Source organism: Aulostomus chinensis, chromosome 3, assembly GCF_037954235.1.
Source record: "Aulostomus chinensis isolate RoL2024-O1b breed Wild chromosome 3, RoL_Achi_v1.0, whole genome shotgun sequence".
NCBI lineage: Eukaryota > Metazoa > Chordata > Actinopteri > Syngnathiformes > Aulostomidae > Aulostomus > Aulostomus chinensis.
The window spans coordinates 30889569-30915222 of record NC_141322.1 but is presented as its reverse complement, the minus strand read 5'-3'; the positions used below and the strand labels follow the sequence as shown (position 1 = coordinate 30915222).

General features: G+C 49.9%; 2 protein-coding genes and 3 non-coding genes across 5 annotated transcripts in view; all 5 read left to right on the top strand.

The window, feature by feature from the left end:
* chmp4ba (charged multivesicular body protein 4Ba) overlaps nt 1-9848 on the top strand; it is a 9870-nt gene extending 22 nt beyond the window's left edge. The window contains exons 1-5 of the mRNA XM_086200329.1: nt 1-342; nt 6474-6651; nt 7358-7472; nt 8835-8961; nt 9064-9848. The exon at nt 1-342 is cut by the window's left edge and continues 22 nt beyond it. Of these exons, the coding sequence (XP_086056455.1) occupies nt 159-342; nt 6474-6651; nt 7358-7472; nt 8835-8961; nt 9064-9128 (669 nt within the window). The 5' untranslated portion in view covers nt 1-158 and the 3' untranslated portion in view covers nt 9129-9848. The remainder of the gene's footprint in view (nt 343-6473; nt 6652-7357; nt 7473-8834; nt 8962-9063) is intronic.
* A 5599-nt stretch (nt 9849-15447) lies between these two features.
* ahcy (adenosylhomocysteinase) lies at nt 15448-24601 on the top strand. The gene is made up of 11 exons (XM_086200328.1): nt 15448-15605; nt 17701-17891; nt 19306-19381; nt 19835-19987; nt 20556-20668; nt 20908-21115; nt 21221-21308; nt 21607-21724; nt 21844-21966; nt 22292-22363; nt 23504-24601. The coding sequence occupies exons 1-11, from the start codon at nt 15578-15580 to the stop codon at nt 23633-23635; spliced, it is 1302 nt and encodes a 433-aa protein (XP_086056454.1). The 5' UTR covers nt 15448-15577; the 3' UTR covers nt 23636-24601.
* LOC147268613 (small nucleolar RNA SNORA17) lies at nt 18768-18901 on the top strand. Its single transcript, XR_015112342.1, has one exon. It is a non-coding gene; the product is annotated as a small nucleolar RNA SNORA17 (small nucleolar RNA).
* LOC147268612 (small nucleolar RNA SNORA17) lies at nt 19641-19775 on the top strand. The gene has a single exon (XR_015112340.1). It is a non-coding gene; the product is annotated as a small nucleolar RNA SNORA17 (small nucleolar RNA).
* Nucleotides 20220-20353, top strand: LOC147268611 (small nucleolar RNA SNORA17). The gene has a single exon (XR_015112341.1). It is a non-coding gene; the product is annotated as a small nucleolar RNA SNORA17 (small nucleolar RNA).
* Nucleotides 24602-25654: the final 1053 nt, after the last annotated feature.

Here is a 25654-nt window from a genome sequence, read left to right as displayed (position 1 = left end):
AAGAAGAGAGAAAAACAACAACAGCAGCAGCGGCATCAGGGGAAACTCCAGCTCGGAGACAGTCGTTGGCCAGGAGGACGCACACAAGGGTTTCCTGTCGCGGACTCGGACTTCGGCCGGTTTGTGGATTGAATCCTTGTCCGTATCTGGTGGCAAAGATGTCGTTCTTCGGGAAGATTTTCGGCAGCAGCGGCAAGAGTGGGAAGGCGCCGACACCCCAGGAGGCTATCCAGAAACTCCGGGAGACCGAGGAAATGTTGTGTAAGAAGCAAGATTTCCTGGAGAAGAAAATCGAACACGAGCTACTGACGGCGAAGAAGAACGGCACGAAAAACAAGCGAGGTGAGGAGAAGCTCCTGAGCTGGCGTCCGCGGGCTCGTTCCTGCTGGGAGTTAGCCCGCAGGCTAACGGAGGAACCGGGAAGTTAGTAGTCAACCTGGGTCCCCGCAGCCGCCTGACTCCATTTTTAAATCACTTTAGTGACGGCAGAGACGTGAAAAAGTCCCAGCAAGTAGTCAGAAACACTCTCAATCACGAAGTCAGAGTCGGCTAAAGAGCCGGAATGGCTCCCGAACCCGCGGTAGGGTCGGAACCATAAATCTGAACACATTTGCGTCGGAGCTAATTTGACCTTTGTTGTGCTCTCAGAAATATTTCTGATGTGTCATAGGTAGTGGTGGAAGAAGTACTCAGTTCCTTCACATACGTAAGAATACGCAGAGTAAAAGTCCCCTTCTAAAGTAGAAGTATTTATATCGAATTTACTTAATTATACACATGATAATTGTGTATTCTGCTGCTGAGTCTTTGAAATCCTCTAAACGATTTAACAACTAATGTTTAGTTGGTTGTATCCTCTTGACATTGTCCGACTTCACATTTAAAATCAGTTTTTTATGTTTTCTGTACAAACTGTTTCTGTAAAGTAACTCGTAACTGATGAGTTCAGACAAATGTGAAATTAAAGCCCCAAACCCCTAGAGTATGAGTACTTCAGCAGTGCAGTACTTTACAATACAGTATGACACTTTGAGCAAAGTTGAAGTGATAGCGTCGGTCTGTTGGTGACTCAACTTGTTCAGCAGCACCTGAAGGGCCACTTCGTCGCAGCCAGGTAGCAAACATTCACCTCACATAAACTGGTCCGGTACTTCATCAGGCCCACTTTCACAGTCCCGTGATCCAGTAGAACGGTTCTGCTGTGGGTTTAGCCTCTGACGCGACACGTTGATGCCGTTAGGAAGGCGTCGCCGGAGCTCCTGAGCGTTCGCAGCGGTGAAGAAGGACAACGGGAGGAACCAGAGATGCAACCATCCACATGTGGATGATTATTGTCACGATCGTCGTTGCCTTTGGTTACATCAGGAGGTTTATAAAAGGGGAAACAAATTACATGAACGCAGTACAAAGGTGTTAACTGAGGCTTTGGTGAGCGTGTTGGACATGTAGCAGGTTCTTGGTCCTGGAACGGAACCTGGGTCGGTTCATGGATCGCCACAGTCACCAATTTCAATATTCCTGAGGAGGAGAGGTCACACCTCCTCCGGGGAGGAACGTGGCGCTAATAATAAGTGTAACCTGCTGCTGGCCCACAGCAGTCTTCAGGATCCAGGATCTTCAGTTTGATCCAGATCGCCTCCAAAAGTTTAGCGCTTGCTTCTTTGTATTTGCTCTAAACCTCTGTCTCTTGAAGTTCTGTTCGATACTGATAATCTGCAGTAACCCAGTGGAACGATCACATTGGCTTTTGGAAGAGGAAACTCATGGAGCTGCTAGCTTCCTTTTGGACTACAAAATCCCCCATTTTTGCAGTCCACTGTGTGGATCAATTTGAAAAATTCATGGCTTCCTCCTGGGCTCATGTCTGACCCTCCTCCCAAGTTTCAAGGAAATCAGTTGAGTGGTTTTCTTGTGTAATCTTCCCAACAGACACAAACTCCCTGGTTTGGTGAAAATCAGCCTTTTATTTTAGTTCAGCTAACAAACAAATGAAGGATGCTGATTCTGTAGCATCTCTGGAGGAGCTAACCAGCAAATATGGACCAAAACTTTGTAGTATTTCATGTATTTTTGGCGGTATAAACAGTAGAAATCATTATATGAAAGAAGTACAATTTTTAAAAAATAATCCTGTCTAGCATTTATATTTCCTGTGCTGGGGACCAAATGCAGGCATTGGTGACTGAAGCGTCACGATGAGGTTCTGTCAGCGCGTTCAGCAGCTGCAGGGCAGCGCGCAGCGTCTGTCACTGTTGACGGAGGAGACGCGTGCAGCTGAAGTCTGCGCCGAACGCCACACACGTTTGTGCAGCAGACAGAAACCTGTTTTCATTCCGAGTTAAGAGGGAGTTTTTTTGGCCTTCTTGGTTTGTCCAGTGATTGTTAGGTAGAAACGGTGTGTGATGCGTTCCAGGCCGGGGCTGGTGAGACGTCTGCTGCATGTCTGGAGGAGGAAACGCTCGTCCTTCAGGTTTTATCTTACAGTTACGTATTTTATGGGCTATTTCCTACAGTTGAGAGTTATTTTATGTCGTATTTAATCTTTCTGCTAGATTTAAAACATCATTTCAAGACGGATGTCTTATCTTCTGTCTGGCAAACGCCCATCGCAGGGAGGAGCCCGGGACTCCTGAGCACGCGGCTGCTCCCCATCACCGACTGTTGATCAGAATCTGCGTTTGTGCCTGAACAGGTTTGATGGTTTCTGTGTGGGCTGTGGTACTGACACGGTATGACAGGCAGACGTGTTTATTCCCGGGTGGAAAAGGCCATAAAAACCTCGGGCCTCTTTATTTCTGTGGTTTTGTTTTCTTTTGTTATGGCAGTTATTTTAGTTTAGAGGTTGTTATTTTATTTTGGTTTTTTCGAATGTTTTCATGCTATTTTGAATTCATATTTTTGTGTTGGGAAGTACACACCTCAAAATGATCGGTCATTTTTCGTGCGTTGTTCCTGATAACCGAGCAAGAAGAGTCATGACACCATTCATTCTACCACAAACCCCAGGGTTCTAGGCAGTCGCTGCAGGATGACGTTCCCACCAAACTGTGCCACTCTAGTTATTAGATGTAGAGAACATTTGTGATCAGTTTTGGTGTCTTTTTTTTTTATCTCCACCAGGGAAGTAATGTGACCCTAGAACGCCCTCTAGTGGTTCTCAGTGTTCCTCTCTGCATAGATGTTCAGAGAACGTCCTTGTCATGAAAAATTGCCTCAAAGGTAAAGAAAAGCCCCGCAGCACTGAAGAAGGATGCAGTTCATGTCTGTGCGACTGAGCCGGTCGGATGCTGGTCCATGACGTAAACCTGGCGCATCGCCTTCTGTCACCCTTGACACGTTTGGTGTGGTTAGGCAGAGCAACACGTGTGTCTTGAAGCATTGAAACCCTTGGTGTTCTACCAGTTCAGGTTTCTGGACGAGTCAGCTCGGTGGTTCACAGCTGCTGCAGCATTTCATTCATCCGAGCCTCCACAGAACCCGGCCTGCAGAAGCAGCTGGAGCGTTGGAACAGCTGTAGAACTCACAAGCTCTCAGGTCCAAGGAGCTGAACGGGGCAACACAAGAAAAGCTCAGAACCTAGCTTGCTGTATCCCACTGGCTTTGAGAGTTTCATCATGGCTGTTAAGTGATGGACCGTGACCAGCAGCCGTCTGTCCATTAATTCTGGAGAATACATTCACTGAGACTAGAAGGCTATGTTCTGTACCTGCTTGCCAGAAATTCCACCATTTGTGAACAATTTGCTGTGCGGTTGCTCCAGTCGTCTCCATGTTACCTAACGTGAATGAATCTCATTCTGTCTCAGCCCCAACAGACACGCACACAAGCACTTCGCCAGCTGTGGCTGCTGGGAGATCTGTGACGCTGCCACAAATAGTTTCCAGCTAAAGATCTGCACAGCTTTCGGGACTGTGAGCACTTTGAGCTCAAGAACTGTTCCGCATTACGACGTTCTCCAGCTTCCTGTTCAGGAACTTGATTTACAACATAGTTTATGTGTTGTTCAACATACAGCAAATCACTGAGTGTCCCGTCAAGCCTGAGGATGAATAAATAGACCAGCAATTACAAGCTGAGTCAGTCCAATAACATCATTTAGTTAAAAAAAATAAAAAATAAATGTATGTATATATATATATATATATATGTGTGTGTGTATATACATTTATTTATTTATTTATTTATTGTATACTACAACGAATGAAGATGGGTGGAGCCCCGGCTGCAGCACGGGGTCTTTCTGGGTGAGTCTCCATGTTCTCCCTGTTCCTGCTGGGTTCTCTCTGGTACTCCAGCTTCCTCCACAGTCCAAAGACATCAAGAGGGACCAGGTTAATCCAGACTCTAAATTGACCGTAGGCGTGGCTGGGAGAGCCAATGGTTGTCTGTCTCTATGTGTTGGCCCTGCGATGGACTGGTGACCTGTCCAGGGGGAAGGCTGCTGGGATAGGCTCCACCCCCACCACCCTGAACAGGAGAGGGGGAAGATGGAGGGATGGATTGAACTAATAAAGGTGTTTTCTTATATCAGTAGAAGACGATGTAGGCAGGACATGTTTGCAGCACCACTGTAGCAGCGGTAGCTACAACCCCTCCCCTCAGGAAACTTGCCCATGCGCCTCACGCATACGCCACTGCACTTCTCCAGTTCCCAGGGTGACCCACACACTACTGCTCCACCCTTCTCTGGGGTCTCCCACACAAGGGTCAACCCAACCTGGGGGTCCTTCTTATTGGTGGCATTCTGGCCACGCCTTCCTCATGGGGAGTCAACCCACCTCTGACGCCATGTGTAGCGGCGACCTCCAGTTCAAACTGCACCTGAGCAGCTCAACTATGTATAAAAGTGTAACTGAGGAAGTCACAGCGCAGCAGTGGAGGATCCCAGGAAAGCAAAGGAGGGAAGCGTCTGAGTGACCTTGTAAAAACTCAGGGGGGTGGGTGGTGGGGCAGCTGAGGGAGCCAGATAATCAGATTGTTGTGATGCTGGGTAACAACGTTACTGGCTCCCACAAAGGTCTGAGTGCTGGTGTAATCTGATGAGCTGCTGGCGGCCCGGGGACACACGGCTCCATGAAGGTGGCTTTGGAGCAGACAAACGTGTATTTTTGTTGTATCGAAGAAGAGAATAATGTCTGGAAATCCTGTCTTTTTTTGGTCACATCATTTTTGTTCAAAATGTTTGTACATCACGACACGGCGACTAGCGCGGTATTTGAGCGCCAAGCCCGCGTCCTCGTCCTGATTAAGCTGATCGACGTAGAAATGAACTTTTCCCTGACTTCCTCTAAGCTCCTAATCTCCTCCAGAGTGAAGCGCTGACCACACCAGCCTGCTGATTTCTCTTCTCTTGCTTCATCACGAACCACATGACTCAGCAGGTTTGGTCTGTTTCAGGCTCGCTGGCTCTTGATGAGCTGATTTAATGAATTGTTTGCTTCTCTACAGGATTTGAGCCCGGATCTCTCCACTTGCCGTTGGTGGCTAAAGTCACCAGTCAGAGGCAAATCCCTGTTTTCTCTTCCCAGTTCAATATTCTCTTATGTCTCTCACTCACAACTGGTCCCTGTTGCTATGGTAACCTGACATGATACATATCAAAAAAACAGGAAGGGGGCAGTCAGGGTCCTTTTATATCAAAGTACTGCCCTGCTCTTGCGTTGGCTGTTGGAATTATGACTCACGACATCTTGAGCCGTCTCATGAAGGAAGGCCAGGGAACACTGGCGGAGTCCTGGGCAGGAACCCAGTTCTCGCCCTGTCACCCTCTCTGTGGATGTGACCCGACTTCTCTGACGTTGATGAGGTGCACCAGAAACTGGTGAGGAACCAAATCAGCCTGCAGGCGGAGATTTGGCTCAGACAGGATTTTATCAGCTCAGCACAGCCCTGCTTCATTAGGGCTACCCTCAGTAATTTAATTTAGCATTTTAGCAGTTGAGAGCAGCTCATCTCTCAGCAGCACAGTGCCCCCTGTGACTAATCCCCCCCCCCCCCCCCCCCAACAGACAACCAGAGTGACCCGCTGCTTCTGCTTGGTCACACTGTCCAAAAGGCCACGGGCCGGGGCTCCATGTTGTCTGGCTCATCACCGGGAGTGTCAATGGTCCCCAAATCCATGATTTAACAGGAGCTAAAGTCTAGTCTGCTAGCTAAAATTAAATGCACAGATTTTGAGCAAATCTGGTTGAAAGATTGGCTGGATAGCAACTTTCCACCAGCCCGACCTCCTCGTCATTGTCCTGGGGCAAACACTGGCCGACCCCCCCGGGATGTTTGAGCTGATATCTCAGCAGCGTCCTGTGAAAGGCTAACATGTTTTGTAGCATTGCATCGTGGGTGTTCATCGTGGGGAAGAGAAGAAAATGATGACTGTGTTGGGTTGTTGTGGTTGTACGCAGACGCTCAAGGCCGGGGCAGCGGTGGAGTTGTACCTTTCTCCTGAACTCACTTCATGCTTTCTCTCTGATCAGCCGCTCTTCAAGCGTTGAAGAGGAAAAAGCGCTATGAGAAACAGCTGAATCAGATCGACGGGACCCTGTCCACCATTGAATTCCAGAGGGAGGCGCTAGAGAACGCCAACACCAACACAGAAGTGTTGAAAACCATGAGCTCTGCAGCCAAGGCGATGAAGGCCGCGCACGAACACATGTAAGATGGCCGCTTTCCATTAACGCAGTTTTTGCTATTAGAAGTTTTAGATAAAAGCTGTACTTCACGACAGAAGTGTATTTTCCTTCCTCATATTGTGACTCCAGAATGCAGAAAGAGCCAGCTACGTATAAGATTGAAGCTAATGGAGACTGACAGCTAACAACAGCCGATTCGATGATTCGAGCTGGTCGTCTAAAACAATCCACTTCCTCTTAATCCGGCTGTATGATCAGGAATCCACGGGCACTTGGATTTGCTACAAGCTAGTAACACTTCGGTCGGCTTCAGTCTCAAGCCACATCCCGTTGCTGGCTCTCTCTGCGCTCTGCTGTTCCAGAGTCATTGTGCAGGGGAGACGGCGCGTCTGAGCTGGAGACTGAGGGAGCGCCTGGAGGTGAACGTGTGGAGGTTCCTCCTGGTGATTGTTGTGTTCAGAGCCTGCAGGTCCTGAGCTGCTCTCAGGTCTCGGCTGCCTGCTGCTCATTCCTTGTCATCTCAGTTGTTTCCCCCACGTTCTCTCTGTTACTTCTTCCTTTGTAATCACTCCTCCTGTCTTTCATCTGTATTCTGGTGGCATTGAAACATCTTAGGCTCCGCCCCCAGCTTTTACGTGGTTGCAACACCTTTGCATATTTAACTGCTCCCTTGATAAACCAAGCGGTGTGAATTAATCGTGCCTCCTCTCTGACCGTCGCTTTCACAGGGACATCAACCAAGTAGACGACCTGATGGCAGACATCACCGAACAGCAAGAGATCGCTCGGGAAATCTCAGACGCCATTTCTAATCCAATCGGTTTCGGCGAAGAATGCGACGAGGTATGAACGTAGACCAGGAACCCCGTCAGGGTTTCAGATGGAACAACCACAAAAGGAATGCACACAGAAAGCAATGAGATCAAGGGCTTTTATTTAATATTTTTAACTGGCCACTAAAATCCCTCTCACTTTGATGGCCGTGTGGATGATGAAAGGGGAATTACTCGTTGCAGCAGCTGCTGGTTGTTGCAGCGATGCCAGGTCTCCATATCCTGGTTATTGTTTTCTTATTAAACTGCTTGGTTGGATGGAGTGAAGACACTTGTGTACATCAGCGGCTTTGTCAGCGAAGGTTCTAAGTCATCCGGCTCACGGTATCTCATGAAAAAGCCTGCGACTCCCACCAGAGACTCAGAACTGAAGCTGCCTCTTGAATGAGAGGAGAAGCGTCTTCAAGGAAACAGAGACGGTCCAGGTGACTGCGACTCCGAGCTGGAGAGATCAGCAGCTGCGTTTCCTGTCAATCAAAGCATTTCTCAGAGCAGCCGGCGGGCGAACACCACGTGTCCTTAACGTAGTCTGTTGAAAGCAGGCAAGGGCGATGTTTCACTACACGACATCTCCAAACCTGACCAGGAACCTGAACCTGACCAGGAACCTGAACCTCCTGTAACATTAAAATCTCGCATTAAGAACCATGAGAGCCCAGAGGTACACAGTAGACGTCAGGAGCAAAGAGGAGACACAACCAGCCATCAGGCCTTGCTTCCTGTCTGCAAGACTAAATTGAGGGCTAAAAATCCTTTAGCGTGAACATTTTGATAATTTCACAAATTACAACCCCCCATGTTGCTCCCACTGCCTCTGGTTCTGTTGGGTCTTTGACGTCCACATATTGGGCTTGCTTTTTCCCGGTTCTACGTAATTTCTGTTATTTTAAATTCTAGTTGATTACAACGAGGGCACTCTGCTACAACAGCAGTGCTCCTCTGTCTGGACAAGTCCCAGCACGCCATGTTAGCATTAGCACGTTGCCTTTGTCAGCCATAAAGTGTGAATAAGCCTGGAGGGCCGGGAGCTGAGAGATCTGTGTAAGATTATTGACTGATAGGGGGACCTGCTCTCGAGAAAGATACCAGCACCACCGTCTCCTGGTCTCTCTACAGTCTTTGGAGATATAATCTGATGGCCTCAGAACCATCTGGATGTACACTGAAGGACCAAACGTCCCCAAGCAGTCCCGAAACCCAAAGACAAGCTAAAGTATGAAGGAACGGGACTGAAAGAATCAATGAAAATATCAGGTGTCAATTTAACTGAGGTTCCTTTTTGCTGTGCTAAACTGTGTTTGCTAGTGCTCTTAATGAGTAAAGTGTGTGTGTGTGTGTGTGTGTGTGTGTGTGTGTGTGTGTGTGTGTTCAGGATGAGCTCATGGCCGAGCTGGAGGAGCTGGAACAGGAAGAACTGGACAAAAATCTTCTGGAGGTCGAAGGAACGGATGATGTTACTCTTCCAAGCGTACCATCGACGTCACTACCAGCGAAGCCGAGTATGACATAGATGAGCGTTTATACCGTCCGCATCATGACACTCTACATCAAAAGACAATGCAAGTTCGTTTATTTATTTTTTTATTTCTGTTCCTTTTCAGCCAGGAAGAAGGAGGAAGAAGATGACGATGACATGGCGGACCTTGAGGCCTGGGCAGCTAACTAAGCTAGCACTCCCTGCTAGCGGGTGTCCCTCTCCTGTCCGTGTGTCTGCTACCAGATGGGGCCCAGACATCTGGAAGAGAGACGGGGACTCTGGGTTCCTGAGCTGGCTGCTGGCATGCTGCTCCAACTTCAAGCAAGCTTCAACCATACCTCACCCCCAAAGTATGCACTTGTGCACATGCTCACTGATTTTGGACTCTTCTCCTCCCATTATTGTAGTCTTTACTCCACATGTGCACTGCTTCTAAAGGGTATGAGGGTTCAGAGTAAACGTCACGTTCTCACTGTCCGTCTTTATGTCTGTCAAACGTCTTTGTAAGTAAACCCAATGAATGCACTGTTGGTGCGCAAGTGCATACTTTAAACGGAGGGAGTGTGGAGGAACGGGACATGGCACCCTTCTAGGACGAATGTGAAGATTCAACAGCTTAGTGGGGGAAAAGGACTCGGGTGGGGGAAGGAGGGGGTGTACAGAATGATGACATTGTCATGGACAACAACCCATCATCTATGCCATTTAAGTGTGGGATTTTCTCATAAAAATGTCACTGTCAAATTATAACAGGATGCTGGGAAATGGTTTAGTGACATGAAACCAGCCAGTGCTGGAGGGATCCAGGTCAGATGTCCCCTAGAAGCATTTTGTTCACTCAGAAGAAAGTGGCGGCCTTATTTCCTTGTCATTAATAGACAAAAATAAAATTTATTTCAGTCACCTTTATATTTCTTTTTTTTTCTTTTTCCAAGTCCCTATTCCCAAACTTGGTGCGTTAGGGGCTGCGGCAGAAAAATATTGTATCCTCTCAAAATCCCGCGTCTGAGGTAAACCTGCCCTCCCAAAGACGACGCCTTCTCCTCCCCTGATTGGCTCTGACGCAGCTCGCCCCACCCACCCAGCCAGTCAGAGGCAGATGGGTAATGGGGGGGGGGGTCCTCTGGGGATGCACAATCTCTGTCCGTTAGGAATAATAAAGGCCTATTAGCACCCAATATGTCGCCTAACTTGCTCAAAAAATAGATAAGTTGACCCCCACCCCCCCCCGCACGCACGCACACACACACACACACACACACACACACACACACACACACACACACACACACCCTCCCTCTACCCCCAGAGGATCAGCAGTGTCACAGTTACTGATCCCATCTGCTCCAGAGCTTCCAGTAATGTGTTTGGCAGAGCTAGCATTCCTGTTAGCAGAGCTAGCCTAGCCACTGGTGGTGCTAGCTCCATCTAAGGAGGTAGAGGGAACTTGCAGCAGGTGGTTGAATGTTTCAGGAATGCTGGAATGTTGGGGAGCTGCTGCTCCAAGGATGGATGGATGGATGGATGGATGGATGGATAGATAGAGATATCTCAAACACCTCTTAACTAGCCACCAAAGCAACTTTTATATATTTTGTGTAAAAAGTCCTGTTAGATGTGTGGATGAATTTGTCGTGACTCGTTAGCGGGTGACCAATCACTCAGCTGGATGTCAGAATAAGCTCAAACCTGTAAGCTGTTCAGAAGAAGCTGCGCCTCCTTTTGTTTGACCGCTACTGCTGTAAAGTTCTAGTCAGACTTGGACCAGAGCTGCACTTGTGTGTGGTTTATCCGAGACTTTCTGCTCACCAACAGGTTTAGGGCCTTGCTGACCGAAGCCTCAAATCAGAGGCAAACGATAGCAGACAGATCGTGAGGCGCTAAGACTCCTGGTGCCGTACGTAGGTCAGCCAGCCTCAGTCTTGAGAGTCCAAGAGGTAAACGGCTGGCTTTCTCCCCTCTTTCTGCTGTTTGTGGGCTGCCGTGTCAAAGGTCCGCTCGCTCTGAAATGACAGCAAACTTGGCGCTCGCCAGCTGGAATGATGTTTGGCTAGAACACCATCGCTGCATCCTGGGATTAGCGCCGCTCACTGACTACAACTGGGTGTGTGGTTGTGCCAGACTACTGACAATAGGAACTCTTGTTCAGGTGTGTGTTGACCAGTGTGGTCGCACACAGCAACGTCGCAAACCGCTCTGTTCGAGGCTTCTGCACACAAACAACTCACATCACTTGTTGGTCAGGAACAAAAATCCTGTCCCCTGCCTTGCTTCTCTCTACCCAGAGTTATGAAACCATGACGACTTAAACATTCCCTCTGCAAGACGGCGACCAGACAAGACAATTCTATGATTTCTTGTGTGGCTCTGAAGGAAGTTCTGAAGTGACTCCAGTGACGTCACCGGGCTGATGGTGTCAGCACCGCTGGCGCTTCTCAGTTACATTGTGGGAACTCATTCTCGGATCTCAAGGGTTCCATCCTTTGCTGTGCCAGTGAAAACACCTTTGGAGGCTGCTGCCCGACACTCATCCGCCTGGCGTGGCTGTGACATCCACTAAGAAAATCCTACATTGTTTGAATCTGAATTGCGTGTGTGAGTGAGGATGCGTTTTCCACAGTGACCTCTGCTCAATGTTTCTCAACCGTCGCGCTGAATTTATCATAAAACACGATGCCGTGAACCAGCTTTCGCTCCGCGTCCCCACCAGCTGCTGTGGGTGTCGCTGCAACCATCACTTGTACGTGCAGAGGGATTGAAGTGGACCGAGAATCAATCAGGAAGTCGAGACTGCAGTCTAGAAATTATATCGATCAGAAGAAATGAGGGATATGTTCTTAGACATGAGACACTGTCGTCCCCAGAGCCACGCGAGAAGGTGGATATTAGCTTAGCGCAGTGAATTCGTACATCATTATTTGTATTAAAATGGTGCTTTGAAGGTTTTGTGTCAAATCAAAATTTCTCCTTAATTAGGTCTAAATTCTTGCTTGTGTTGTACGTCGCTTTGGACAAAAGCGTCTGCTAAATGAAATTGTAAATCACTGCGCCCAGTCAGGAAAGTAGTTCCGGCTATGTGTGGAATGTTGATTCAAGTTACGTCAATTTACGTCAAGACTGTTTGAGAGAAAAAAACTAATTAATTTTTACGGTGCTTTGCTAACACTTCCCACCCACCACTATTCATTATGCTAAGCTAACTAGCATGGGTGTCGGCTCCAGATTTTCTTGTCTGTCTGTGGGGACGATGGAGATCAAGAGGATTTCCCAGGAAATCAGCACATCCCTTCAAACCGTCCTGCTTGTGGTCCAAACACAATCTGATGATTACCAACTATCAAAAGGACACATTTGGCGAGTTTTTCCTTTCTTTTTCTTGTTTACCTGAAATGTCTCTCGTGTCCTTGAGTTGTACAAACAGGAGGGACGTTGGATTTTCTGTGAGGCAGCCATGTTGCTCTGTGACTGCTGATGTGGGTTTAAATACAAATTTATCTTAATAAAGTTTGGATTTAATTCAAGTTTCAGCACTTTGTCATCTGTGAATACAGGAACACGTGTCCTTGGTACCGTTGTACTTCTTGTACTCTGGTGTTGAGCGTCCACATCTCTCAATACTGCAGTTTTCTGACGAGTTCAATCAGCAGAATACACCAAAACATCTGTGGTGGAACTTCACTTTGATTCCATTTTATTTTACTTGGTATTGAATTTCAAGTTTCAATGTTACCTTTCTACTCTTCTATCTGTGTCACTTGTTCATTGCCGTTTTTAAGAGTTTTGATCAAAGTTTCTATCATTCATTTTACCTTCGCTTTGACTTCAGCTCAGGCTTCCATGATGGGAAGTTTTTCAGGTAAAAGTATTTATGGCATCAATTTTTCATCTTATTTTTTTACTTCGATCGCTCCTCAGTTGACAAGGCCAGTGTTTCTGGAGCAAGTCAAGAGTGATGAGGAGGTCGAAGAGAAAAAAGTCAGTTTTTTTTGAAAATCTCATTTCCTATGAAATTACTAAGTGTGAGTCTGAGAGAAGAGGTTGGTTTCCTGACCCTCCCTGACTGGCCTCTCCTAATTTCAGGGTATGTAACTTACACATTTGACAAAGGTGAATGTGTTGTTTTAGTTAATCCAGTCTCAGGTCTGCGTGTTTACAGAAGGTGGGTGGGGCTTCGCCCGCTGAGCTGTGAGGCTTCAACTCGCCGTGGTGATCATCAGCGTTCTGAGTATCATTAGGATCCAGTCTTCTGGGGCGGAGCTCAACATCTGTTCTGATGTGGTCACCAGTATTTTGTTTTGTGTTGGAACCAGAACTACATGCACCTCTTCTGTTTTTTGTTTTTTTAAATTTTAATCGGTGAATCTGGATCTACGTCCGTCCCTCAAAGTTTAAAAGTTTCATGTCCGAAAAACACTTAGAATTTATGGCAGTGGAAAGACTGACGCGCTGCTTTTTGGAGTCTTGGAATGTTGAAGCGGAGTTCAGACTCAAACCAAGAGGAAGTGAGTGCCTGGTGTCGGTCTGCCCGTCCCGATGAAGACCCCTGACTCTTAAATTAGCTGGCGTGTAGAGTTTCTGCTAGCGCGCTGAGTTTAGCCCTGTGAACTTTGACCTGCCTGCTCACTCCCTCTGGTCTCTGGGTTGTAATCATCACATGTCTCAGTTGTGTATTTACACAGAGAAGCAACAGTGTGTGATGTAAACACACTTTACTTGTTCTAAAATATCTCATAGGGTTGCTGGATGCACCGGCACGCTAATGACCTCCTGATCAATATCAGAATCAGCCTGATGAGCAGAAGCGGTCCGATACCAGCAGACGAGTCCTTTCCATCCGGCTGCAGTGACTGAGGTCTGGTTGGTCGGTCGAGACAGCAAGCTTCTTCAACTTTGCCGTTTCCTTGTCTGTGAAAATGTGTTTTTATCCAGGTGGTTTTGATCCATCAGCCATGAAGACGACGTTCATGTCAGCTGTCTTCGTCCACCTCACTGCTCCTGACTGCCTCGTGTTGGCGCTGCAGTTTGGATTCACAAACCTCGATGCCGATCGAGCAGCTGGACTTGTTCTGTAACCGGTATCGATTCCGATAGCAGGCCTGTCACTCTGGCATTGTTCATCCCCGCTAAGTTCGAGCTACATTCTAGCCTCTAGCTGGCATGCTTGCTTGTGCACACTGGAGTGAGGCTCTCGCGCGCTATCTTGGTCAGTGGGGGCATCAGAGGGGAGTTTAGCTCCAGGCTCATTTAATGATTGTGAGTTTCTCTACCAACCGGCAGCAGCCAATCAGTTCTATGGGCGGCGCACGATCACTGGAGTCTCAACGCTGGCCGGGCTGAGACAAGGTCCAGAATGGAGGAAATACCAGAGTAAAGGCCAAGGCTGCAGTCAGAGGGAGGTTGGGCAACATCCTCTGTGTGAAGGCTCTTACGGTGTACAGAAGCTCTGAAATGCTGCCTTCGAGTCGACGACAATCCTTGGTTTGCTGCTTTGGCTACAGTTGCTTTATTTATTACCTTTTGATGAATAAATGCAGCCGGCCATGAAGGCATCAGTGAATTAATAAAAGTGCATGTAACAAAAAACTAATGAGAAACACCTTTACAGCACCACAAGCGTAGTAGTGAGAGAACCTTCTCTCCGACGCATCGGGTTTCTCAAGTGACCTCTCCTGACGCTTTGTCTCAACATTTTCTCAACAGCTAATCAACAAAAGCACCTAGACTCAAGTCGACATCACCGCCATTTGACCACGCTGGCAACGTGCATAACTATAGATTTACCCATGATGCATCTCTTCTGGAGTCCGGGGGGGGATATTTTGCGTTTTGCAGGATTGAGGGACTTTAGTTGACCAACCTCAGCACCACCTTGGGTTCCTTGACCAAAAGCCAATGCAGTTTATTCACAGTAAACGTGAGTGTGAGAGATACAGAGGCGACAAGATGCCGCCTTCTGCCTCCTCTGGTTTGGGCCTGATGACATTTATTTAAGACACATAAAAGCTTCAAAAATCACGAGTGTGACATCTACTGACCAGTTTTCCACAAACATCTAATTTAAGCTCATGTGAACCAAAGACTTTATTTCAGGGATGTAACAGAAGCCCACGCTATCCCGGTGCTGCTCCTTCAAATTCCTGCTGTCTTTATGTTGTGTGTCTGCAGCAAATTCCTATGAAATACAAAGCCCATGTACTGGAACACAACTAGTCCCTGGGAGAATACCGGAGTTCTGTGTGTGGAACGGTTCCACACAGGGACCTGCTGCGTCCATGTGGAGTCAAAGGTGCTGTAACAGCTTACGTGACGTCCTACCTCGGATAAGAAAACACTGACAGGTTCCAGACAAAACTTGTTCCACCAACGCGCTCCAAGCCCTGCATAGCCAGCTCTCATTGGCCAGCCGGCCTCCATCGGTTACTAGCCAATAGAATCACTCCTACATGGGGCGGTAGCTACTTCAGCCAATAGGATGCCAGAGCAGCTCGTCTTAGCCCCGCCCCTTGCTGTGAACTCCACCGAGTGCGGCTTGGGTCCTTAAAACCACGCCGTCATGATTCCGTCCCTCCCTCTCTGCCTCTGCCCGTCGGCCAGGTTGCCGCACTCACCGAACCGCATCAAAACACCCGCCGTAAACCATGTCCGAGAAACTCCCCTTCAAAGTTGGTGAGTGGCAAAGTCGATCGCTTTCTCCCTGCGTGCTATTAGCTAGCTAGCTATTAGCTAGCATGCCTGTGGGTGGGAAGCATGTCGAGCATGCGCGCATCCAAATAGCCGGTTAAGCTAGCGCTGCCCTTAATGAATGTTTTCTTGACCTATAAGTTGATTTGGGTTTCTAGCCGTTTGCAGCCCGGTTCCCGCTCACGCTAACCTGCAGGCCAATCCCTCCTGGAGCCATTTTGACGGGTGTGTTTGTGCACGTTCGTGGGTCTTTGTACTTCGTGTGTTGCGAATGTTTAGCGATCAGTTGGTACTTGGTGGGAGTCCGACCACACTTACAATGATCCAGGCGTGTTAGCGCCAGGCTATGAATGGAGACGAGCTCGATCCTGTCAGTCTGGGTGTTGTAGTTCCTCAGCTGGGCCGGTCGCCTCAGTCGGTACCCCCGTTTGTGTTTGTAAACTGCAGCTCCCGTGATGCTTCGCGCCCGGACGCCTGCAGGTGATTGATGGGAGCAGGCTGTGTTGTAACCTGCGGGATGAAGTCATGCTGGGAGGCGTAGCACGTGGTGAAAACCTGCTCGTCCTGGACCCGTTTAGCTGCAGAATCTCATTACAAGCAGCGGGAGTCACGCAGAGGAACAGCAGCTTTACTGAAGAGAAGAAGAGGAAACTGCTCGGTAGTGAGAATGTGACGTGATTGGCTGGTCAGCAGCCGAGGTTATGCAATGTCCTGCAGGCCAATCACTGCGAGGCCGAAGTCTCCTGCTGCACATCGAAGCCCCGTCACTCATTTACCACCAGCTGTCAATCAATGCCACACTGCTGATGTCTGAGCATCGATCTGTTGTTTCGCTCTGCAGTGACACTCTGGGGGTGGAACGTCCAGATCCCAGCGCGGTTCTGGCGCTTATTCACTCATCAGAGTGGTGGCGCTGGTGGGTTCCGTTAGCTTGGAGTAGATTTAAGCCCACAGCAGGTGAACTTGTTGAAAGTACGGGTTGAGTTTTGGGATGACCTCATGATGTAACCTTAAACATCAGTCAAAGTCGGTGGATGGCGGCGTCTCCCACATGTTGTGTTATTGATGGTCAGTCGGCTGCAGTCAAACAATCGGCACTGCAGTTTTCATCCTGATACTTCACTTTGTGATTACGTTATGAATTTGCAGCGTTATGTTGATAACTGGCGCGGCCGTTAAGGAAGCTTTCACAGGTAAACATCCGTACAACAACAGGGTGGCACGCCGTTTTTCCTGGTTTTCTTCTTCTACGCTGCCATTACAGCCGTTGTAACGTTGCCTTTACCGCCATCTTCTGGCCTCAGACCACTTGATGGAAACGGCCTGGACATTTTACGGAGAGGCGGTTGGTTTTGTGCTGTCGTGGCAGGTTCCTTCACGCTGCAGAGCTGCCGGGCTGCAGCTGTTCTGCAGCTGCATGAGTGGGAAGTCTACATTCTCTCTCTTCCTGTTCTCCTCCGTTCGTCTTCTAATGAGAAGAAAAACACGTGACTCTTCTCTGGTTTCAGTTCTCCACTTTAGAACTGCAGTCTGTCGTGAATGAAAAGGAACCTTCTGTTCTCCGTGGCCCTGATGGCAGCGAACCGAATCACGACCCCGCGGGGCGCGAGCGCCAGCGAGCTAATGGGAATAACTGAAGCAGGAGCAGCGACGAGTCAGCGGCCGCTTAGAAACATTGCGCTTTCAGACGTTTAGCTAAATGCGGCAGCGCAGGCTGGTGGTGGTTCTGATCCAGGGCTTAAGGAGGTGGTGAAGCAGGGTGCTCCTCATCCTCTCTGGCTGGTGGTTCAGCCCGGCGCCGGTTCAGTGCAGTTCAGCCCGGCCAGAATGTGTTTGACGGTGTGTTTATTTGTGGGTTGTACCTTGTGACGTCCGTCCTGACAGTGGAGCAGAGGTTAGGCCTCTACGGCCGCGTCGCTCAAACAAAGCCTGCTGCTGCGTGATGACCTGCTTCTTTCTTTTGCAGTTGAGTGAAATACGGAACACTGAGACCATCCGCACCCGCCGGGAACCTCAAAGTAGCAACCGACAGGCAGGCAGCATGAATGTCGTCTTAACCCGCCATGTTCTCGCCCTCCAGCTGACATCAGCCTGGCCGAATGGGGGCGCAAGGCCATCGAGATTGCGGAGAACGAGATGCCCGGCCTGATGAAGATGAGGGAGCTGTACGGTCCGTCCAAGCCGCTGAAAGGCGCTCGGATTGCCGGCTGCCTCCACATGACCCTGCAGACCGCCGTGCTGATCGAGACCCTCACCGCCCTCGGAGCAGAGGTGACCTTTATCAGCCACTTAAAGAAACACACCAGCCGTTCTCAGAAATGTGTTCCATACATTTCCAGACGGTCCCCGTGTTCGGGGTCTTTAGCACCATTTATTCACCAACAAACGACCTCGGCGGTTCAAACGCAGGCCTGCGTGTGGCGGTGATGTCACGTGTCAATCTACAGCAGTTTTATTCCTGATTGCAGCAGAAAATTCAAAGCTGTGAGTGCTTAAGAAATGCTGTTGCTACAAAGTTGTTCTTGTGACATAAGAGACAGAGACACCCCCCCCCCTCCCCCAGCGTTATCATGTTATCCTGTCTGACCAGGTCTGGTCCGGACCTGCAGGAACAACCTTGGGAACCTGCAGAGATAAGCACCTTGTTTTCCCCTGGTCTGTACCAACAGTCCCTCCAGCTCTGTTGGGAAGAACCAGAATCCTCCGTTTTTACATGTTCAGCGTTGTCAGGCCTGAACTTGGGGTATAAATGTGATTGACAGCGCTGCACTCGTTGAGGATGAAGTTTGACTGACAGTAAACATTCCTGTGCATGTGTTTTACCTGCAGTGCAGGGTTTGGATGCTAGAGGGCAGCAGTGCTTCTCTTGCTGGGTCTCTGCTCTCTGAAACGGTGTCTTCATTGGTGCAGTCGAACTTGTAGCCTCAGTTCAGATGTTCAGCAGGAGTCGAACCCACCTGAGTTTCAGAGAAATGATCATTATCTCAGTTATAACTCTCCAGGTCATCTGCTGTAGTCCAGGTCTCCTTAATCCAGCCGTATGGTCAGTAATCCACAAACAGTTGAGAGACATGTAATCCCTTTTGTTGTAAAAATCTGGATCTTTTATTAAAAATCATGTGAGAAATGCAGTAAGAAGCTTTGTTTGATGCCCCTTGAGGCGTTGCAGCCCAGCAGCCCGTGTTGGTGCTGTGTCACGAGGTGGCGGAGAGCCAACGGTGGTGGTCTGCACCGAGACTCCCCCCACTGGAGGGCTCGGAGTGATTCTCACCACCGACACACACACACACACACACACACACACACACACACACCCTGTAGCCTCAGATGTTTAACTGATAAACGTGTGTTTTCCAGGCTTGCAAATATTTTTGACAAACATCAATTTTGTTTAGGAAGAGTCGTTCTTTTAGTAACGAAGTTTAAAAACCTGTCGTGTCAAACCAGAGTTCATCCTCAGTTCTCTCACCTTCAGTTCTTTTAGGAACGGTTGTTTTTAAAGAACCTGAGTTCAGGAACATTTTCCTCACGCCTGCAGAGGTCAGCTGACATTCATATCAGCACATTTTTCATCCGTTTATGTTGAGGAAGTCGTGATGTCAATGGGATTTCTGGGCTTTTCCAAATGTTCAGAAATAAAGGAAGTGTTTTAAGGCTGACCCCCCCTCCCCCCTCCCCCCTCCAGGTCCAGTGGTCGAGCTGTAACATCTTCTCGACTCAGGATCACGCCGCCTCTGCTATTGCCAAAGCCGGTATTCCAGGTACTTCCCTCACGATGCTGCACTTTTTTTAAATTGTTGTTTTAATTGTAGTTTTTGGCCTCCTTCCTCCGCGTCTGCATTCCAGGTTTTATCCTCTGAAAATGAGTTCAACGTTTTGCCTTTGTTTGTTGTTAAGCTGCAATTTGTACTTGAAAAACGATATAAACCAAGATAATAAAATGTCATTTTAATAAAAGTAAGTCATAACTTTCAGAGCCTCCAGAAGGAGTCAACCTCAGGGTTACACAGACGTGGCGTTACTGCCCCTTGAGGCGTTGCAGCCCAGCAGCCCGTGTTGGTGCTGTGTCACGAGGCGGCGGAGAGCGAGCGGTGGTGGTCTGCACCGAGCCCCCCCACCACCGGAGGGCTCGGAGTGATTCTCACCACCGACACTGAAACGCGAACGTGGGCGAGAGACGGAAGTTGCCTTCATCTCCGTGTGTCTCTGCTCAGTGTACGCGTGGAAGGGGGAGACGGATGAGGAGTACATGTGGTGCATCGAGCAGACGCTCTACTTCAGCGACGGCCAGCCCCTCAACATGATCCTGGACGACGGAGGAGACCTCACCAACCTGGTCCACCAGAAGTACCCCAAACTGCTCACAGGTGAAACGCACGCATTGTGACATCACGCTTTGACTGGCAGCACGTGCGGCTGTTTTCCTGTTCAGGTGTGAGGCGCTGCTCTTGCTGACCTCACGCTGTTGTTGTTTTGTGCGCGTGGAGCAGCAGTGACATCAGCGCTTGTTGTAGGGATCTGTTGTCGAGCTTTGTTCTGGTGTCGTTCAGTCTGATGCATGGCAGCTGTTTTTATGTCGGACCGTGAGAAGCTTTGTTTGATGCCCCTTGAGGCGTTGCAGCCCAGCAGCCCGTGTTGGTGCTGTGTCACGAGGTGGCAGAGAGCCAACGGTGGTGGTCTGCACCGAGACTCCCCCCACTGGAGGGCTCGGAGTGATTCTCACCACCGACACTGAAACGTGTGACCGTGCAGCCGTGGGTCAGCCAGCAGCTCCTCTGGCACCGACCAGCAGGTCCTCACCTGTGGTCCGGAGGTTGTGAGACGTGTCTCAGCTCAGGTTGCATTTGTGTCTCTCAAAAGTTTCTTCAAGAGGAAAAAAGTGTTTAAAAAAACAGGCTGTCCAACGTGCACGTGTGTTCCTGGGTGAATGTTCAGGAATCAGAGGACTGTCCGAGGAGACGACCACCGGCGTCCACAACCTCTACAAGATGATGAAGAAGGGCGAGCTGAAGGTCCCTGCCATCAACGTCAACGACTCCGTCACCAAGGTAAGGAACACTTGGGCTTCTGGTCGCCTTCGCCTAAAACACACACGTCGGAACACTCACAGCGTCGCACTTGGATCGGCATGTTCTCACACACATCTCGCATGTTATCCACCCACGATGCAAACCTGCTCCGTTGCCATGGCAGCGGTCACGTTGTCCAACACGGATTCTCACATCTGTACAGCAACCTGCCCTGAAACCCCATGATAACGTGGCAACTTCCTCTCCCCCTCCCACAGAGCAAGTTCGACAACCTGTACGGCTGCAGGGAGAGTCTGATCGACGGCATCAAGAGGGCCACCGACGTGATGATCGCCGGTAAAGTTGCCGTGGTGGCCGGTTACGGTGACGTGGGTAAAGGCTGCGTTCAGGCTCTTCGTGGGTTCGGCGCCCGTGTGATTGTTACAGAGATCGACCCCATCAACGCCCTGCAGGCCGCCATGGAGGGTAGGTAATGCCGAGCGAGAGGGGCGTGAGCAGGCAGTAGCGCTGCGCCTCACGCGTTGCGCCCGAGCGTTGTTGGTAAACGGTCGTCCCTCTGTTGCTCGCCAGGCTATGAGGTCACCACCATGGACGAGGCCTGCAAGGAGGGCAACATCTTCGTCACCACCACCGGCTGTGAGGACATCATCCAGGGCCAGTAAGTGTCAGCACGCCAACACTGAAAACCATCACGGAAGGACAATGATGTCGGTTTCCAGGCCGTGTGTTAATTTTCATTTACTGGAATGTTCGGGGAGCGTCATGATGGTGGGTGTGGAAACACTGGTGATGTAACACACCGATGGTTATCCTGCTTCGATCTCAGAGCTCACGGCCAGGACACCAAAGCCCCGCAGCTCTGACGAAGCCACGCCTCCCTGGCATCCCGCCGCTGCGTGTCTGTTGAGAAGGCGTGAACTAGAACGTTCCTGTAAATGCTGCTTTCTCCTCCTCAGCCACTTTGAGAACATGAAGGACGACTCCATCGTCTGCAACATCGGACACTTCGACTGTGAGATCGACATGAGCTGGCTCAACAAGAACGCTGCCGAGAAGGTCAACATCAAGCCTCAGGTGGGGACGATGAGCTGAAGGCGTGCATTCTCACGGCGAGGGCGTGTCCTTCCTAAGGTCCAGAGATGTGTTGAGTTGGTGTTTGATCTGATGCAGCACTGAACCCTCCTCCCCCCCAGGTCGATCGCTATCGCATGAAGAACGGTCGTCACATCATCATCCTGGCCGAGGGCCGACTGGTCAACCTGGGATGTGCCATGGGACACCCCTCCTTCGTCATGAGCAACTCCTTCACCAATCAGGTGTGTGTGTGTGCGTGTGTGTCAATCGACGAGTCTCCTAACGTACTGATAAATTCGGTCCGTGGCGGGGAGACTGTTTACTTGGCGCGCTCGGGAGGTCGAGCTGGCTACTTCCTGCTCCCGTTCTGCTAAATTGCAAGTGGATGCAGCTGAACCCAGTCCAAGTCCTGCTTTGTTATGGTCCGACTCCTGGTCCCAGAACCACCGCCATGTCCACCTTTTACGAGGTCCCGCCTCCTGCTTCCTACCGGAGTCGAGCCTGAAGCACCAGCTTGATTAAATGTCATGTGTTTATTGATGGGTCCGCCGTGTTTCCTTCCTGTAGGTGCTGGCTCAGATCGAGTTGTGGACCAACACCTCCAAGTACCCCGTGGGAGTCTACTTCTTACCCAAGAAGGTCAGAACACGTTTACCCTGGAGACCCAGTTACACTTTGCTTGTTTCAGTACTGGAACGACTGAGATTAGAGCCTCGACTGATCCAAAGCCCTGATGTGTGCATGTGGTGTAATTACCCGAGGATAAATAGGCTGAATTAGAAATGGAGATCAAGCTGGGCGCCGCACGATTTTGAACGGGGATTTATTCTTATGGCGTGCGAATATGAGCAAGAAGTTCTATCAGAACGGTTCACATGGGGTGTAGGAATGTTAAACCTTAGCAAAGACACAAAAGACCAACAGGAGGAGAGAACCGCAGCGAATGCTAAGCTCAAACATTTATTTGGTGCTCAACAGGCCGAGCCGGAGAATAAGACTGAACCGCCGTGTTGGTGCCCGGCGAGCGATGACTCCCAAAGGGAGCGCTCCTCCTCGATACTGCTCGTCTTCTAGGAATGGACAGTATTGCATAAGACCGCATCTGTGAACCGGATCAGAGGGAAATCTGATCTGAAGCGTTGTGAAGGCAGGAAGGGTCAGATGAGGTTTAAGTTCGAGGAACCTGTGGACATCATCCAGGCAGAAGTGTGGCGAGAGGAGTCGTGGTCAGCTGTCGGCGGCTGCAACCAAACCAAATGATTCAGAGAAAAAAGCCCCTCGGGCTGATCTGGACCGACGGTTGCTTCAGACTTGTTTGGGTTCGTCCTCCAAACTGAACATTCAGTTTACGAAAGTGAAATGTAGAGACGGCGTGTGAAACATCGTCCAGACGTGAAATGGGGGGTGTTGGGGGGGGGGGGGGGGTGTTATCAAGTGGTGATTTCAGGGCAGCTGGGCAGAAGAATGAAACTGCCAGATCTCCTTCCTTATTTGGTCTCTTTTTGATGATGTCATAGATGTGCGAGATCTGCTGCATCCTGACCTCAAAGAAATGTTTCCTCCATGTTGACTGGAAGCTCCAAGAACTGTTGGAGTGCTGACTAAGCATCATTTTAGCATTATTAACCATTCAAGTAACACTTCACCCCCCCCCCCCCCCCCCCCCAGCAACCAGTTAGCTTAGCATCAACTGTGATTGTGCTAGAATGCCCAGTTAATTCATTTGAGACCGTGTCACTCCCACCGCCTCCTAACTGGCTCCCTCATGTCTGTCCTCAGTTGGACGAGCAGGTAGCCGCCGCCCACCTGGATAAGCTGGGGGTGAAGCTGACCAAGCTGACGGAGAAGCAGGCCAAGTACCTGGGCCTGCCCACCGAGGGGCCCTTCAAACCGGACCACTACCGCTACTGAGCAGGCCCTGCCCAGCTGGGGAAGAGGAAAGGACGGAGAAAGAGGAGGAGGTGTAGCTCGAAGGGTGTTGGTGTTCTGGTGTAGCGGGTTACCGGGTGGAGACACTTAGTTTGGCCAGGATGCACTTTGGGTCGTGTTTGGTTTTGGACTGCCACTTTTCTGGGAGGCAGGGAGATGTGTTCCCTTCTTAGAACAGCAAAAGGATCAACTGGTGTCCAGGTTAGTGATTTTAGCACAGCTGAAGTCTGTAACCTCCATCTTCTCCTCTTTGCCGGCACGGGAACCATCTGTCAGGTGACCTCCATCCTCTCAGCTCTGCTGGGAAGTCTGACGCCTTCCAAAATGCTCCACACACATCAAACCCAACTCTGAATGTCCTCCGCGCGCCCCAACACACCAGTACCTTCGGTCGTCGGCCATCTCTCCTCCCTTTTCATCCAGTCTTTTCGGAAACGCCGCCGCTGCTGCGGCTGGTCAACAGACTCGTGTTTGTCATTCCTTCTCCACCTGTGGAATAAAATCAACCCTGACGCTTTGATCTGAGCTCTTTGTCTTACAACAGCACCAGGAGGAAGGTGTCTGTGAGGTTCGGCTTCTGTATCTTAATGAATCCAACCGTTTGCTGTCCAGTGGCCTCATTCCAGTCGAGTAGCATGAGCGCCGCCCTGCTGGCACTTGAGCGCCACCCTGCTAGCACTTACCTGAGACGCTCCGAGGCAGCGCACTGCAGCAGGAACCATCAGAGCACGTCATGTTTTTTGATCCGTGACCCGTTCAGTTGCTTGATTATTTGACTTGAATGGCCAAACGTGAATTGCTGCCCCCCCCCCCCCCCACCTTGTACTCAATCACACGCAGGATGTTTACAGATCAGGTAGAAGTTCAAGCCACGGTTGTCAACGGTTACAGCCTCAACAGTTCAACTGTCATGTTGCAAAATGAGAATAAACAAATAAACCTGTGACTCTGACGACTCGCAGCCTCTGTTTTGTGTCGGTTCAGGTTTCCATGACGACTTAAGCGTCGCAAACACTGCAGACGGCAACAGGCGAGGTCACGTCTGGCTCGCCAGCTCTGGTGGGCTTCAGCGTGCGCCGGGCTTACTGGTTCTACTCCCACCTCCACAGTTTCATCTATTTGAGCGTGACCTTCATGCCCTGGTCCTGGTTCCTAGTCACGACTCACCGACGCCAGTCCTCCTCAGCTGCGGCCGCAACTCTGACTTTTCTTTAGGTTTCTGATGAAGTTCGAGGGCCGTGCAGCCGGGGGTGTGTGTGTGTGGGGGGGTCGCTCCACAGGGCGCCCCTCTGCTTTTCTTGGGCTTCATTTTTAATTTATGGTTTCAACAGTAAATCCCTCTGCAGCTGGAGAGCAACATCCAGCAGGCACTTCCTGCCGGGATGTTTGAGAGGTGTGGCTCCACCGCTCGCTGCGGGGCTCGCGCTCCCGTCGGGACTTTTAACACTTTTAAAGTCGGTGGTGACAGAATTCCGCCATATTTCTCAGCTCCGGCCGCACCTCTCAATGCATGTGAGCTGTGGAGGACAGGAAGTCCACCCTCAACCCGCGTCATAAAGGGAACCAGTACAAAAGCTTTAACGTCCACTGACCCTCTTGGGGTCTCAGTCTGGGACGACCCCCAGTGTGACCTGGCAACATCTGGCGCGGCGCCCAGCCTCGCTGCAGTGTCGTCGCCTCCGTTTACAAACCAGTAGAAATTTAAATAAAATGAGCTTCAGCTCAAACACGGTCACCTGCACTCAGCACGCCACTCATCACTGGTGTCTCTTGAGCTGGAACACTTTGTAGTACTTTTACTTCTGCGGGGTCACAGGTGGATCTCGGTCCTTCAGTACTACACTCCAATGGTGTTTTGCAGTGGCAGATTAGATTGGATTACGTCACGTGTGGTGACTGCCAGCTGCGGCTCCCGTGGGAAGCCAGGACCTCCCACGTTTGGCTCTGTGTTACCTGGTTTCACCTGACCTGGACTGATGTGGTTCTGCCTCTGGTCCCTCA